Consider the following 16,036-nt stretch of genomic DNA (forward strand, 5'->3'; position numbering starts at 1 on the left):
ATTATTAGGCATGTTGGGTGCCAAATGAAAGCTGCCAGAATAGGAATCTGGTTGTTTTGTTTTGTTGTTTTGTTTTTTAAATGAAAAGACTTTTTGAAATGTAAAGCCCTTGCTTAAATCTCTGCTGTACAGCTTGTATATTTAATGCTAAGAATCAAAAGGTGTTTTTGTAAATAGTTGCAGTGAATGTAATTGTTTTTCAGCCTAATGCATCTTCTAATACCAACCCTTTTTCACATGAAATATCCTGTGGAACCATCAAAAGCAGCTTCTCCATTTAATCTTGCTGAAAAACCAAAGACTGTACAGCTACTCTTGGACTTTATGTTGGATGTGCTCCTTATGCCTTATGGGTAAGTGAGGGCAAGCTGTAGCAAAACCCTATAACACTTGGAATACCTTGTGTATGGTGGATGTTCACAAGTGTGCACAAAGGAGATTTTTTTTTTTAATGTGTGCTCCTTCATCTGTTTCCAGTAAAGTTGATGAGACCCTGATTCATGAAAGTAATTAAACAGGCATCTTATTTTAAGTTTGTGAGTAATCTGTCCCTAATCAGCAAAGGGCTTAAGTGCTTTATTGAATCTAAGTCTTACAAATGTCTCATTGATGTTGATTGGGAGATGGATCAAGCCCTTAGAGGGGTAATCTATGATTTTAAATAATTATGCTTCTACAACAAAATAAAAATGGTTTCTTATCTTCCCCGCTTCACTTCCTAATTTCTGTACTTGGTCTGTTGGGGGCCGATCCTCCGAGATTCTGAGCACACACAACCGCTTTAGATAGGAACAGACAATGAGGGCTTGTACCTCATAGGATCTCCTCCCCATAGGGACAAGATTTATGTTGTGACTTTCTTCTCATTAGAGATGTCATAATCTTCATTAACAGCTGGTGTTGGCGTGTGCATCAACTCTCAGAGCATGTTTGTATACATGCATTAGTTTGTGTGCTTTTACTGATCTCACTCTTTTGGTATATGCATATTAAATCAGCACTTTTCAAAAGCCTCCTCCCATTTCACTCTGTTTGTGCCACTTATTTGTGGTATTCAGAAAGCAGTCATTTGGAAAGATGCTGGAAATTATTTTAAATGTAGGAATTTGCCCCTGACACACTTGATTGCAGGTGAATGGTGGGATATTCTGATGTGCGTAAATGACTTAGGAGATGGCCTATTGTATTACAGTGAGACTAGTGCTTTTGTTGCACTTTGAATGGGATTTTCAAAAGCACCAAAGAGCTGCAGCCAAGATTTTCAAAAGTGATCAGTGGTGTTGTGTGTTCCGCTTGAGACATCTTTAAAGAGGCCTCTCACTTTGTATATCCAGCATCACTGGCCATCTTTAAAAATTTTGGCCTTTGTGTGGAAACCATGCATAGCCAGTTGTAACTTTGATTTGCCTCTCTGCATAAAATTGCTCAGTGGAACTTGCTCTGTGATATGCTTCACAGGTCATATTTGGTCCATATGTACTGAAGTCATGAATTTGATAAATGAGTGCTATCTAAATTGACCTTGATTACATTCTGTTGTATTTAGTGGCAAAGCCTGTAGGGGAAAGAATATCTCAGTAGAAGGCTATAGTTGTTGATCAGGCAGTACAAGGTTCTGTATTCCTGGACTATAAGGGCATGTCTAAACTACATCCCTCTTTCGAAAGAGGGATGTAAATTAGGCAAATCAAAATTGCAAATGAAGCTGGGATTTGAATTTCCCATGCTTCATTTGCATAATGGCAGCCGCACATTCTTTTGAAAAAAGGGCTTTTCAAAAGTGAAACCATTGTCTAGACGCGGTTCTTTTGAAACCCCTCCACCCCACCCCCCAATTTCGAAAGAACCATAATGCCTGGAAAAAATGAGGTTTACCAGTTCTTTCGAAAAAGGGGTTTTTCCCTGAAAGAGCTGCGTCTAGACGGCCGTTTTATTTTCGAAAAGCCCTTTTTTGAAAGAACGCGCGGCCACCATTTTGCAAATGAAGCGTGGGAAATTCAAATCCAGGCTTCATTTGCAATTTCAATCTGCCTAATTTACATCCCTTTTTTTGAAAGAGGGATGTAGTCTAGACATAGCCTAAGTCATATTTTGTGATAAGCAGCTTCCTTTATTATGTTCTGATCTTGGAGTGAATTACAAGGTCTGATCTCTGTTCCCAGTTGCCTATTGCCCATTTACTGGATTGTTTTGTCGTCATACATTTTAGTGCTAAATGTTTCCTGGAGGCTTCAGTTTACTGTAGGATTTAAAGAAGGGTTTAAAAGCCCAAATCAAACAGTTGTTCAAATTCTGTGCATCAAAGGCTGTTCTCCAGAGCCGGGATGAGCATTCATCGGCCCTGATAAGATTGTTTTCTACCTCAGTGCCCCTGTACACTGACCACACAGCAGACTGTTTCTTTCAGAGCAATAACAAATTGTTCCCATTGGTCTATGAGCCACAGTTCTCATGTCCTGGTGGGTTTAGCTGGCTCTGCAGCACACATGGGGAGTGACTGTCCCCCTGCATCCTCAAAGTACGTGTGGCTGCTCTCAGAAAGGTTGGCCCAGTCATTGACACTTGAAGCTGGAGGTATTTGTGCTCACCCTGATGGAGCTAGCATGATAAAAACATCCATGCAGTTGTGGCAGCTCAGGTGGTGGGATGAGCTAGCCACACTAATAAGTACCTAGGTCCAGATTGTGATTGTACTTGCCCGACAGCTTCAGTGCTTGTGTTAGCATATCAGCTCCATCCGAGCTAGTGCAGGAGCACTTTCCTGAGCTACTGTCAGTATGCCTACCCATGCTGGAAATGAAACCTCCAACTCCAAGGCCGAGGTAGCCTGCAAAGACCAGTGCCTGAAAATGTGGATTCTGTTGCCTGTCTCCAGTATTAACACTGCAGAAGTGGGTTGTTTCCAAGGACTATATTGGGCGGGGGCGGAGGCGGGGAGGGGGGAGGTGTGTGGGTGTGGCCACTGCTCTCCCTTCGTCACATCTGAGTTGTCCTCTGAGCAGAAACAGGCCTGCTTTGTTGCCTTCTGTGTGTTCTCATGCATCCCAGTCTCCTCTTTGAAATTGAGGGGATCCTATAGGCTCCAGTTAGGCAAAAAAATACTAACACAGCTAAAACTCATTAATTCACTGATCCACAAACCTGCTGACTCTCACCAAAATATCTGTCGTCCCTCTCAACAAACATTTAATACCAAAGCATTATCAGGAAGTCCAGAGTTACTGGGCCTTTGCTCCTTTTGCAGCATTTACGATTGCAGACCTGCTGCTAGGCAGGAAAGTATCCTCTGAAGTACTCGCTCAATAAACAAGCTACATTGTGTAATGCACCTGGTGTTTGCTTACAGGCTAACTTCTGACATGCAGTGGGTCTCTCTATCACTAATGCTACTTGGCAAGGCTCTGCTGTGGTAAAAAATATTTGAGAAGGAGGGAAGAGCGACACTTATTTTGATCACTTAGGGCTTGTAATGAGGAATTGATTTTAGTCAGGTATTTTTAACAGGTCCACTCCAAGTGTTCCTTTCTTCCTTCCAGGTATGTACTGAATGAATCACAGAGTCGCCAAAACGTGCCATCAGCACAGGGCTCTTCTTCATCCAGTAGTGCTGGAAGTTCGGGGATTCCTCAGCCTCCTCCAGGGATGAGCTTTTATGCAGCCAAGCGGGTAATTGGAGATAGCCCATGGACACCTGAACAGCTGGAACAGGTAATGCAAATCACATGGGCTATGCAGGTGTACGAAAGGGAAACTTCAGTGAAATGACTTGGTGGATACAACGGCTGCCACATGCAAGGAATGCATGGTGGGAAGCAAATGTAGCATTCGTGCTAAAAAATATGGCTTGTCCAGCTTGACTAGGTCTCTGTATGTGCACATTGCTCTGAAACCTGCACTTGGTAGTGAAACAGAGGTGTAAGGCTGCCACTATTGAGCTGTTGAGTTTTTCCCTCTAACTTTAGAACACCTTTTTAGAACTTGCTAGTGAATACACAGTTGAGCGCTGTCCTCCTTTGTGTGTTCTTCTTAGATCTAAGAGCATTTGTGACCTGTTCTATCAAGTGTGTTAACCCTCCCATGCAAATAGACTCTTTGCCATCTAAAAAGCTTAGCTTCTCCCATGTGGGCATGTTGAAGAGATGGAAAGAGCATGACGTTTTTCTCTTAGCATTACGATATCAGTCTGCTAAAACCTTACATGGATGTAGCGCGTCTTCCGGTCAGTCACTTTTTTACTTTCTCTTCTGTGTTGCTGAACAGTGCAAACTGGGGATAGTAAAGTTCATTGAAGCTGAGCAGGTACCAGAGCTTGAAGCTGTCATACACCTGGTAATCGCCTCCAGCGACACACGGCACAGTGTAGCCACCGCAGCAGACCTGGAACTGAAAAGCAAACAAAGGTAATGGCTTCAGTTTAAAACCTGGGCACTGGCATTTTTAATAATCACTGCAGTTGATGTAGTGATCCCGAAAGATGGCATGCTGAGAAGGGACAACAACATTCTCTCAGAGTAGTTGTGCTACTGATCTCTTAGCTTATTTGTACACAAACTGACTGTTGTTGGAGCTGGATTGACCAGCCTTCTAAATAGGTAGCAGGTTTCAAATAAACAAATCTGCTAATAGGTAGTAGGTTCACACAACTCAGTCAACCTGTGAAACTCCTTGACATGGGATGTTGTAGAGGCCAAGACTACAGCAAAGTACAAAAAGAGCTAGATAAATTCAGAGAGGATAGGTCCATCAATGACTATTCTATCCCTAGCCTGTTTGTCAGAAGCTGGTACTAGATGACTGGGGAAATCACTTGATACTTGTTCTTGTTCATTGTCTCTGGGGCACTTTACTTTGGCCACTGTCAGAAGACCGAATAGTGGGCTAGATGGAACTTTGATCTGACCCAGTATGCCTGTTCTTGTATGTGGGTGAATTCAGTACTCATGTCAGTATGGGGCTAATAGTATTGGCTTGAGCCAAGTATAGCATAAGCAAGTGATGGGAAGTCTTGTCCACATAGCATTACCAATACACTTCAATCAGAGCCAGAGAGGTTTTTTTTTTAATTCATTGGTGTAAGGTGGTTGAGGAAATGACTCCATTCTTTAGTGCCTGTCCATTCTCTTCCCCTTGTGGTGCTGCCGTATGCCCTAAGAAGTGCCTCTGCATGAAACATGTTTGTTGGAACACATTGGCAACGTCTAGACTGGCATGATTTTCGGAAAAGTGTTTCCGTTTAAAAGCATTTGCGGAAATGAGCGTCTAGATTTTCCGCAAAAGCACTTTTTGCGGAAAAGCGTCTGTGCCAATCTAGACGCAGTCTTGCGCAAGAAAGCCCCGATCGCCATTTTTGCTATCGGGGCTTTTTTACAGAAAACAGTTTTTAGCTGTCTACACTGGCCCTCTTGCACAAAAACATTTCTGGAAAAGGGCTTTTGCCCAAACGGGAACGTCAAAGCATTTGTGCAAGAAGCACTGATTTCGGACAGTAGAACATCAGTGCTTTTGCGCAAAATCAAGTGACCAGTGTAGACAGATGGCAAGTTTTTGCGCAAAAGCAGTTGCTTTTGCGGGAAAAACTTGCCAATCTAGACACAGCCCATCGTGTGTTCGATATATGCAGCTGCTAGAGGTCCCATATGTTAACCGCATGTTTAGGGATCAGTCATTGTAGCCAAAAGTATGTTGTACTTGACCTCCCAGGTTTTGGGGGGGGGGGTGTTGGTGTGTTTGTGTTTGTGTTTTTTTGCTCATTTGGTTGTGGACAACATGGGACACTGGGCTGAAAGGTCCACAGTCACTGCTTAGATCCCAGGTCTTACAGTGACAAACTTATTCTGATCAATGGGTTATTATGTGTCCTGTGCTAAACAGGTTTGGACTAAATCTACCTCCTAGCCTACAATGGTACCTATAGCTAAAACCACTGTAGTGATTGTCAACCGAATGTCAATCTCATCAGGGAGGCCAAGGATGAATGAGCCTGGATTTGAAGTATCTTCTCCCTCATAGGAGTGTCCCAGCCAGGTCAGAGACAAAACACGAAAGCAGGAAGTTTGTGGTTCCTGATGCCCAGGCCAGACCAGTGTTGTGGCTAAGAAGTAATGTTTGTTCTCTAGGACAGTCATGATTTTTTTTCACCAACTCTAAATTCACATTTCCCATGTCAGGGGAAGGAATAAAAGGGCACAACAGTGGGTTTTTTATGGCTTATTTGGAAAGCAAAAATCCATCTGTGGAGTACCTGAACACATGGGCTACGTCTACATTGGCAAGATTTTGCGCAAATACTTTTAACGCAAGAGTTTTTGCGTTAAAGTATTTGCGCAAGAGAGCGTCTACACTGGCATGTGCTTCTGCGCAAGAGATGTGCTTTTGCGCAAGAGCATCCATGCCAGTGTAGATGCTCTCTTGCACAAGAAGGCTCTGATGGCCATTTTAATCATAGGGCTTTCTTGCACAAGTAATTCATGTTGCCTGTCTACACTGGCCTTTTGTGCAAGAACAGTTGCGCAAGAGGGCTTATTCCTGAGCGGGAGCATCAGAGTTCATGTGCAAGAAGCACTGATTTCATACATTAGAACGTCAGTGTTCTTGCGCAAGTACTCGCGGCCAGTGTAGACGCAGCCATGGAGTTGCCTGTAACTTTTTATTCTTTACCTGATGGCTGCAAATTATATTTTGCATGGTGAGAAGGTGAAATTAGGCTGCAGTTGAAGCTAATTAGATTTGATTTTTTTTCAAAATCTGTAAAATGTATTATTAAATAAAATTATGATGCCATAATTAACATGTTGCTTTAACACGTCTCTAGCTTAATTGACTGGAATAATCCTACTATCGTCAATAAAATGTACAAAGTGTACCTTGGAGATATACCACTGAAAACTAAAGAGGTAAGATTTTTGTTCCTGCTTTATTCATGCTATTTTTTTGCTAGATAGAGCAATCATTTTGAGTTTGCTCTTTTGATCTTTGTTTTTGCTAAACAGTTGAGTGGGTTTTTTTGGTTTTTTTTTTAAATACAGGCTCCTTAATTAACAATAGTTTAGCAGTTAAGTTAGTAATAGCAACATTCAAATAAATCTCACACCTTGCTCCTGACAGGGAGCTGTTCTTAAGCCAGAACTGAAACGAGATCCAGTCAGCACCCGGGTTAAATTAAAGATTGTTCCTCATCTTCTACGTTCCAGACAAGCTGCAGAAACATTTCCAGCTAATATTCAGGTATCGCCTTAACCTCACAGTAGCTAATCACAACACATTTACTCTTATTGTGCAACTCTTCCAGTGCCTAGAAATTAAATGTAATCACGGCATGTGATGGCTAGGGAAGGAAGGGAGTGCAAATAATATTCAAAAATTAAACCAATCACTGTATCCAATCTTCTCTTGTTTCCACTAGGTGGTATATGATGGACTCTTTGGTGCAAACACAAACACAAAACTCAGAACTCTGTCTCTGCAGTTTGTACATCATATTTGTATAAGGTAAGCAACTAGTTTACGGTAATAGATGCAAAACTAAAGTAATTTTTAGAGACAACTTTGCATGCTAAATATGTAGCTGTGCTTAAGGCAAAGAATGTTTCTGTTGCAAGTGGGTTTTACAAAAAGATAAAATATTTTTTATGTTAAACTGTAGTACTAGCAGAACAGAGAAGATGACAGGGACTGAAGGAAGTGCATATATTTTAACACATCTTCTTTTAAATTGCAGTTGCCCAGAAAGTAAAATAAAGCCACTAGGCCCAATGCTTTTAAATGGACTTACGAAACTGATTAATGAATACAAAGAGGTGAGTTGAAAGGCTATTTGTTGTAGAGTTACTTTTATTTATTTAGAGACCAGGTGTGTGAGGTAGTATCTTTTTATTGGACCAATTTTTGTTGGTGAAATAAACCAATAGTTTTTGGGCCAATACAAGATACTACCTCTCGTAAGAGTGGCCATTGAGGGTCAGACTAAAGGTCTGTCTAGCCTAGTAACCTGTCTTCTGACAGGCCGATGCCAGATGCTTCCACGGAAATGAACAGAACAGGCAATCGCCAAATGATCCATTCCCAGCTTCTGGCAAACAAAAGTTAGGGACCCATCTTGTGTGCCCAATATCCTGGGGCCAACACAGCTACAGCAGTACTGCAAGGATTTATTTGCTTAGGTTTACAAAGAAAAAATCAAGTGGTCTGATTTGTGCTGTCTCTGTTATACTCTTGCATTATGATGATTTTAAAAGAATGTATAAGGAAATATTTTCATGAGCAGATGTCAGAGGAAAGGTGATCTTGTGGTATTGAACTACGACTTAAACTATATTTCCTGCTCTTCCATAAATTTCCTGTATGAATTTTGGCATGCCATTTAGTTCCCAGTCTTGCATGCAAGTGCTTAAAGTTACTCATGTGAGTAGTCCTATTGATTGCAAGACTTTAATGGGGCTACTCATGTACTTGAAGTTAAGCACATATGTTGTTTTTTTTCTAGGACTGGGGCTTTTGTAGAAGCACACTTACTGCACATCAGGCTGGTGTGTCACTCTACCATGCACTACCCTGCAGCACACTAACTTTGCTGCTGTGTGCTAAACATTCTGTAATGTGCAGCAGCGGGTCCTTGCCACCAGTTATTTCACAGCAGACTCATTGGAGTTCGACTGACACTCCAGGTTGCCATGTGCAAGTCATTCATTTAGACAAGCCTGCTGGAAGGTGTCTCACTTATTCACCACTTCATGTACCTACCACATCCCAGCAGTTTTTCCTTCTTGAAAGATAAATTCAGCTTTTTTGTCATAATTTTCCATTTTTCTGCTGGAAGAACATAACTGTTATGTTCTTCATTTACAAGGTGCTTTGCTCTGTGACTTTATTTTTATTTTCTGGGGATGTGTGTCCCTGGAATACGTTTAAAACAGTAAGAGACAGGATCTAAAGTAAAGGCATATTTGTGGGGGATGGGGGTGGGTGCGTGCGTGTCCATCTGCTGACTTGGCTCTTTACTGTTTTATATTCAAGGATCCCAAACTGCTGTCAATGGCGTATTCAGCCGTTGGAAAACTTTCCAGGTAACTAAAGTGCATTTTCAGTAATGGGATGTCCGTTATTTTTCTAAAACAATTTGTAACTCAAATGAGTTCTCATCATGCCACATGGCCATTGGCAGCAGAGCACAGTGTGTGGGGTAGCACTGTCTTGTGACAGCTCTACATCTGTAAACTGAGGCACGTGGTGGTGGATGGTTATGCTATGACCGACTAATGATAGTTCATGGAAGTATGCAGAGAAGATGTAAAAATGGCTCTCTTCTCTAGATTGCTGCAGCTTTGTTAGTTCATGGTTTTTAAAAGCACGTGAATCTCTGAGCTGTGTCCAGAAGTTTCGAGCTTGCTATCAAATGAGCTGTCTCACAGAACATCTTGATTTCTGAGCCACACTTAGTGGTGGTGAATTGGAGTAACGGCGTGGTGGTGGGGGCAGATAATTTGGAACATCTTTTTTGTGCTGATTAGATTAGGCTTGGATGTTGAGGTGAGCTGTAGAGAAAAGCGTGACACGAAATGCATTTCACGCTTGTTTGGTGTGTGTGTGTGTGTGGGTTTTTTTGTTTTTAACCTTCTCAAATGATTCTATTTTCAGCCGAATGCCTCAGCTCTTTACCAAGGACATAGCTCTTGTCCAGCAGTTTTTTGAAGCTTTGTGCAAGGTAGGTGATAATGCAGGTTTGGGGAAAGGTTATTAAATGTTTTGTGGTGGACACATCAGAGAGTAACACATCCTCTTGTTTTCCTATTGCAGGAAGAGCCCGACACCAGACTTGCTATTCAAGAGGCCTTGTCTATGATGGTTGGAGCATATAGTAGTTTGGAAGGAGCACAGCGTACACTCATGGAGGCCCTTGTGGCTTCATACCTAATAAAGGTAGTTTGAGACAAATGTCACTTTTTAAAGAAGAGTTTCTCCACATTGTATCTCCTGTAGCACTAAGAAAATATTTTTGGGGTAATGTAATATAAGTTTTTACCACAAATGCATTTTTCATGGCTCCATTTGTGAGTACAGGAAATTAGTTTTGGCCAGAAGAGCTTTTTGTGGGGTTGGGTTTTTATGTTTTTTTTTTTTAAAGAAGTCTTGAAGCGTTTTATTTAGAAGATGTCATAATTTCAAGCTGACATGTAAAACATTTAGTTCAGTGTGTGTATGGTTTTTAATTTCATCTGGGGCCCCCCACTCTCCCAAAAAAACCCTCTGTGTTTGGCTTGAAAGTAACAAAAAAAAAAAAAAAAAAACCCCCTATCATTCACTTAGCTCAAATCCCCTTCGTTGTCTCCACTCTGTTTTGTTAGAGATGTTCTTTTCTTCCATTTTCCTTGTACTGTTAGATCTATAGCAAAATGCAGGACAATGTAGCACTTTAAAGACTAACAAGATGGTTTATTAGATGATGAGCTTTCGTGGGCCAGACCCACTTCCTCAGATCAAATAGTGGAAGAAAGTAGTCACAACCATATATACCAAAGGATACAATTTAAAAAAATGAACAAATATGAAAAGGACAAATCACATTGCAGAACAGAAGGAGGATGTGGGGGGGTGGGAAGGGGGAGGAAGGAAGGTAAGTGTCTGTGAATTGCTGATATTAAAGGTAGGGAGAGTGGGATGTTTGTGAGTTAATGGTATTACAGGTGATAATTGGGGAAACTGTCTTGATAATGGGTGAGAAAGTTCAAAGACTTGTTAAGTCCTTGTCGGTAAGTGTCGAATTTTAACATGAATGACAGTTCAGAGGATTCCCTTTCAAGTGCAGATGTAAAAGGTCTTTGTAGCAGAATGCAGGTGGCTAAGTCATTTAGAGAGTGTCCTTTCTGGTTAAAGTGGCAAGAAACTGTTTTCTCTTTGTGATCTTGTCTAATATCTGTTTTGTGGGCATTAATCCTTTGGCGAAGTGTCTGAGATGTTTGTCCAATGTACATAGCAGACGGACACTTTCGGCACATGATAGCGTAGATTATATTTCTGGATGCGCAGGAATATGTGTTCTTGATCTTATAACTCACTTGGTTAGGTCCAATAATGGTATCAGCAGAATGAATATGTGGACAAAGCTGGCAACGGGGTTTGTTGCAAGGGAAGGTACCAGGGTTGGTATTAGTGTGGTATGTCCTGTGGTGGTTGGTAAGAATCATTTTGAGGTTAGGTGGTTGTCTATAGGAGACTATGGGTCTGTCTCCCAGAGCCTCTTTGAGTATGGTATCCTGTTCCAATATAGGCTGTAGTTTCTTGATAATGTGTTGGACAGGTTTAAGTTGGGGGTTGTAGGTGATGACAAGTGGTGTTCTATTGTTGGTTTTCTTGGGTCTGTCTTGAAGTAGATGGTTTCTAGGTATTCGTCTGGCTCTTTCAATTTGCTTTTTTGTTTCTCTGGGTGGGTAGTTGAGATTTATAAATGCTTGGTAGAGATCCTGAAGCTTCTGGTCTCTGTCAGTGTTAGATCTATGTGGGGGCTTTCAATGTAAAGAAGTGTAATGCTTAGAAAATGGTCTACTGATTGGAATAAAGATATCAGGGAACCTTTCATTTTTTGTTTAAAAATTTCCCTGGATCCAGGCCTGTCCTTTCAGAATTGTTTGCAGTCGTGCAGCTAATATGCACATGGAGGTACTGCAATTTGTGGCTAGCTGTGCATGCATTTCCTGAGATGTACAGTTACCTGTGCAAAACTAAGTATGTAAATGCATGACAATTTTGCCCATGCAGTTTTAGATATCTGGGCCTGAAGAGAGAACTTAACTTACCTTCTATCTGGACAGTCTATCCAACTTTGTAGAGAGACTGAGTTTAATGAGCCAATAGTTTTTCTTTCCATCTGTTGATACTGTGATTCTATTTATTATCATCTTATTCTGCAAATTCTTGTCTTATAACTGCTTCGATGATTAAGGGCTTGAGATCATGGCCCAGGATTCCCAAAAGGAAATGTGTATACATGTGTACTTACACACTTAATTATCCATTTTGTGCTACTATAAAAACTGGTGCTTTTTCTATTCCTTGCAGCACCAAAAATCTGTTCAGAGAGGTGGCTTTAAATTTTCAAAGTAATAGAGTATTTTACGAAGTAGGAACACTGTTATTAGATATTTTGTATACTGAACATTTGTGTTGAGAGAGATTTTAAATACTGGTTAATTGAGTGCCAGTTAACAGAGCTTTTATTGAAGTAGACACTAAAGAACCAAACAAACATCAATGCCTGCGGTGGAGGTACCATATAGACACGTGTCTAGTTTGCCTAGGTCAGTAACTTGTAGGGCAAAACAATTATTTCCTTCTACTGAAGTATATTTTTTATTGTTGGAACTATTTAGGTTCATCTTAAGGTTTTGTTTTTTTTTCTCATGCAGTTGCCTTTGTCTAAAAGCTTTCAATTGTGTTGACACAAATATAATTTTTTTCAGCCTGAAGTCCAAGTACGTCAGGTGGCTGTGAAATTTGCAAGCACAGTGTTCCCGCCAGATCACATTCCTTCCAGATACTTACTGCTTTTAGCTGCTGGTGATCCGTAAGTATCAGGCGATGTTAACTTTGTATTGTGATTAAAATTTAAAAAAATCAATGCAGATTTTTGGAAACTGGCTGTTGTGTTGTAGCAGTAATGGTGGACATGCAACGACCTGTAGTTCTGCCTTATCTTGACAAACTACAGAGGAGGAAAAGAAATCATAAGTAACCCATGACAGAATCTTTTTATTTTTATTTTTATTTTTTTAAATACAGAAAGGTGGGGTGAAAGATAGAAAAGCAACACTCCAACCTAGGTGAGGATAGACTGATGATGTGAAAACTTGAAGTGCTCAAGATTTGATTTACCAAGCTAGCATACAATTGGATAAAGCTAAATAAATCAGTTACAGCTAGCACATCTTGTACTGCATGGGGCTAGTGGGAGCCTGGGGATCTGCAGGTTTGGATGTGTACGTGATGAGAAGGCTTGCAGTGGGTCAGGTAAGGGACAGAGTAATAAAATAGTGAAAAAGAATAAGTAAAGAGAGGAAAATACAACTTCTAGAACAGGGGGATAGGAAGATTGGAAGTGGCTTAGACATCAGCTTGGTAAGATGGGGACAGTGTTGTAGGGATGAGAATAGCGTTCTATGTAAGTCAAGAGGATCTCTTATTGTCCAGTCTCGTTTCTTCCAAAATCAAAAGGCTGTTTATTTTCTGTAATCTGCTGCTAGTTCTCTGCATTGCTTAAAAACAACATTCTTTCCTCAGAGCCCCTCTCCCACAAGAAATTAACTCTCGTTTGTTAAATAACATTTGCTCTATGGAAGTAACATTCCTTTCTTATCTTTCTGTTTGAAAGACGGGAGGAGGTGCATGGAGAAGCACAGCGCGTACTGAGAACATTTCCTGGTAAAAACGAAAAGGAAAGTGCCAGTAAACAGATGCCTTCTTTCCCCGAAATGGTCCATTACATTCAAGACAAGGTACAGCCTGGCAGAATGACTGTGGTAGAATTTATACTAGGGTCATCTAGGTCACTCTCCTCCTCTGTCAGTTCCAACTGATGAGTCACCAGCTTGTAGTAGAAATTAGGCTACTATTAAATTTCATCTCATTTCTGTTCTCCACTCTTCAAGGTGTGCCTGTATAACATTCCAATCCACTTCGGTATTGATGCATCACCATTTTGCATCAGCAGCAAATATAATGTAATTGGGGGGAGATAGTGTTAAATCTCTAGCAAAAACTTTTTATCCAAAATCTGAGTCGTTCCAGTTAAATAAGTGTGTGATTTAAAATTCTGGGGCTTTTTAAATGACTGAAAATCCCTTTGTTCACTTTTTTGTTCTCTTGGCTCTTGTGATGTCACTTGAGATTGCAGTCCTTCACCTTAGTAAATTAGTATGACCTGAATTTTTAGTGTCAAAACAAACAGGAGAACCCTCTGTTCTCTCTCCCCTGACCCCTCACCTCCACCATTTGGCAGATCTCTTTTTAATAGAAGCATCGAAGGATATAAAACCAATTTTTCACCTTTTCAGGGACACCTTGAAGTATTTGTTTTCACATGAAAGTGGTAAATAATAAATGTGTGCTGGAGCAGGTCCATATAATGAACACTTTACAGACAAGATCAATGTGCAAAATGACTTCCCTACCTAAATTAACTTAACTCTTCAAAATCTAGGGAACTAAATGTAAAGGAGGAGTAAGATCTAGGCTGTGTATACACTGGCCACATAACCCGTAATAGCTATGGAAATGAGAGAAATCAGAATAGGGAAATGCGCGGGGGATTTAAATATCCCCCGCGGGATTTAAATAAACATGGCCGCCGCTTTTTTTCCGGCTTGGGGAAAAGCCGGAAAAGAGCGTCCAGACTGGCGCGATCCTCCGGAATAAAGCCCTATTCCGGAGGATCTCTTATTCCTACTTGCAAGGTACTTGCAAGTAGGAATAAGAGATCCTCCGGAATAGGGCTTTATTCCGGAGGATCGCGCCAGTCTGGACGCTCTTTTCCGGCTTTTCCCCAAGCCGGAAAAAAAGCGGCGGCCATGTTTATTTAAATCCCGCGGGGGATATTTAAATCCCCCGCGCATTTCCCTATTCTGACTTCTCTCATTTCCATAGCTATTACGGGTTATGTGGCCAGTGTAGACACAGCCCTAGTGTTTCAAGAAACTGGAGTAATGGGCTCTGATCCAAATTCTTTCACTGATTTGACTTTGGATGCTTGCTTAGGCTGTCTGTGCTTCATTAGGCCCCCAATTCAGCAAAGAATATGAGGACATAACTGTTGAAACCTAGAACTGTGATAAGTTTTACACAGGGAAAGCTCATAAGGATGCCTATATGCACAGTGGTTGCTTCCCCCTCTCCCAAGGTAACATTTATTTACACTGGGCCTGATAATAAACAAAAGTGTCTTTTATTAAGTAATAAAAAGTAGCATTTAAGTGGTTGCAAGTGCAAACAGACAAATCAAAGTAAATTACTGAATGAAAATGAATAGGGAATGTATAGCTAGTTCTAATCTAAGAAACTTGTACGTAAATTCTTACTCTAAATCAGTGGTCACCAACCAGTAAATCGGGATCTACTGTTAGATCTTGGAGCCTCTTACAGGTGATCTTGACTGGTTTGGCCAAGAGGCTATCAAATGCTGGCACATCAGCTGCCTCTCCCCCCACTTGCTGGGCAGGGAAGGGAGAGGATGGGGTGCTGATATTAGGGTGCCCCCCCCTGTATCCTATCTCCACAGAACGGATGGGGAGCACAGGGCTTGGGATGGAGGGATTTGCTGGCTGCTTTTGAGAGTGGTGCAGGGCCAGGGCAGGGGTGAACCTGCCTTGGCTCCACTGTACCACCATCCAGAAGCCATCTGAGGTAAGCAGTGTTCAGCTGGAGCCTGCATCCTGAACTGCTGCCCAAGTCATAAACCCCCTCTTGTACCCCAAACCCCTGCCCTAGCCCTGAGCCCCCTAGACCCAAACTCCCTTACAGAGTCTGCATCCTGCATCCCAACTTCCTGCTCCAGGCTTAGCTCAGCCCCTCTTACGCTCCACATCCCTTAACCCAAGACCAGAGCCTGCGCCCCAACCTTTTCCCCCTGCCTGATGAAAGGGAGGAAGGATGGAGTGAACAGGGGCAGGGCCTTAAAGAAGGGGTACAAAGGAGGCAGGGCAAGGGCATTTAGGTTTGAGGTAGTCCCTACAGTGCATTTCAATTAAAAAGTGATCTTGTGCTTAAATAGGTTGGAGACCACTATTCTAAACAGTTCATATTTCAGGTAAAAGCTTCAATCTGAGAATGATCTTTACTCTGTTAGGTCTACAGTCTTTCACAGTTCAAGTTTCTTCTTGGGGGGGGGGGGAAGCAGTTTTAAAGGCCAGCTGAAAACAAAAAGTTAATAGCTTCCCATTGCTTAAATAAACTTTTAGTGGAAAAATACCAGGTTCAAAATGGATTTCAGTACCAGGTAGCATGGTCACATGTCTTCCTAGGACAAAATACTGTTGGACTTATAAGACAAGGG

At 41.4% G+C, this 16,036-nt stretch overlaps 1 protein-coding gene across 4 annotated transcripts in view; it reads left to right on the forward strand.

The window, feature by feature from the left end:
- ECPAS (Ecm29 proteasome adaptor and scaffold) overlaps window positions 1-16,036 on the forward strand; it is an 84,182-nt gene that overhangs the window by 22,427 nt on the left and 45,719 nt on the right. For all 4 annotated transcript variants that reach the window (XM_006118851.4, XM_075931431.1, XM_075931430.1 and 1 more), the window contains 12 exons: window positions 204-353; window positions 3,537-3,708; window positions 4,261-4,400; window positions 6,812-6,893; window positions 7,105-7,224; window positions 7,403-7,488; window positions 7,718-7,796; window positions 9,013-9,062; window positions 9,634-9,700; window positions 9,793-9,915; window positions 12,453-12,556; window positions 13,361-13,484. In XM_006118851.4, the coding sequence (XP_006118913.2) occupies window positions 204-353; window positions 3,537-3,708; window positions 4,261-4,400; window positions 6,812-6,893; window positions 7,105-7,224; window positions 7,403-7,488; window positions 7,718-7,796; window positions 9,013-9,062; window positions 9,634-9,700; window positions 9,793-9,915; window positions 12,453-12,556; window positions 13,361-13,484 (1,297 nt within the window). The remainder of the gene's footprint in view (window positions 1-203; window positions 354-3,536; window positions 3,709-4,260; window positions 4,401-6,811; window positions 6,894-7,104; window positions 7,225-7,402; window positions 7,489-7,717; window positions 7,797-9,012; window positions 9,063-9,633; window positions 9,701-9,792; window positions 9,916-12,452; window positions 12,557-13,360; window positions 13,485-16,036) is intronic.

Source organism: Pelodiscus sinensis, chromosome 6 (assembly GCF_049634645.1).
Source record: "Pelodiscus sinensis isolate JC-2024 chromosome 6, ASM4963464v1, whole genome shotgun sequence".
Classification (NCBI taxonomy): domain Eukaryota; kingdom Metazoa; phylum Chordata; order Testudines; family Trionychidae; genus Pelodiscus; species Pelodiscus sinensis.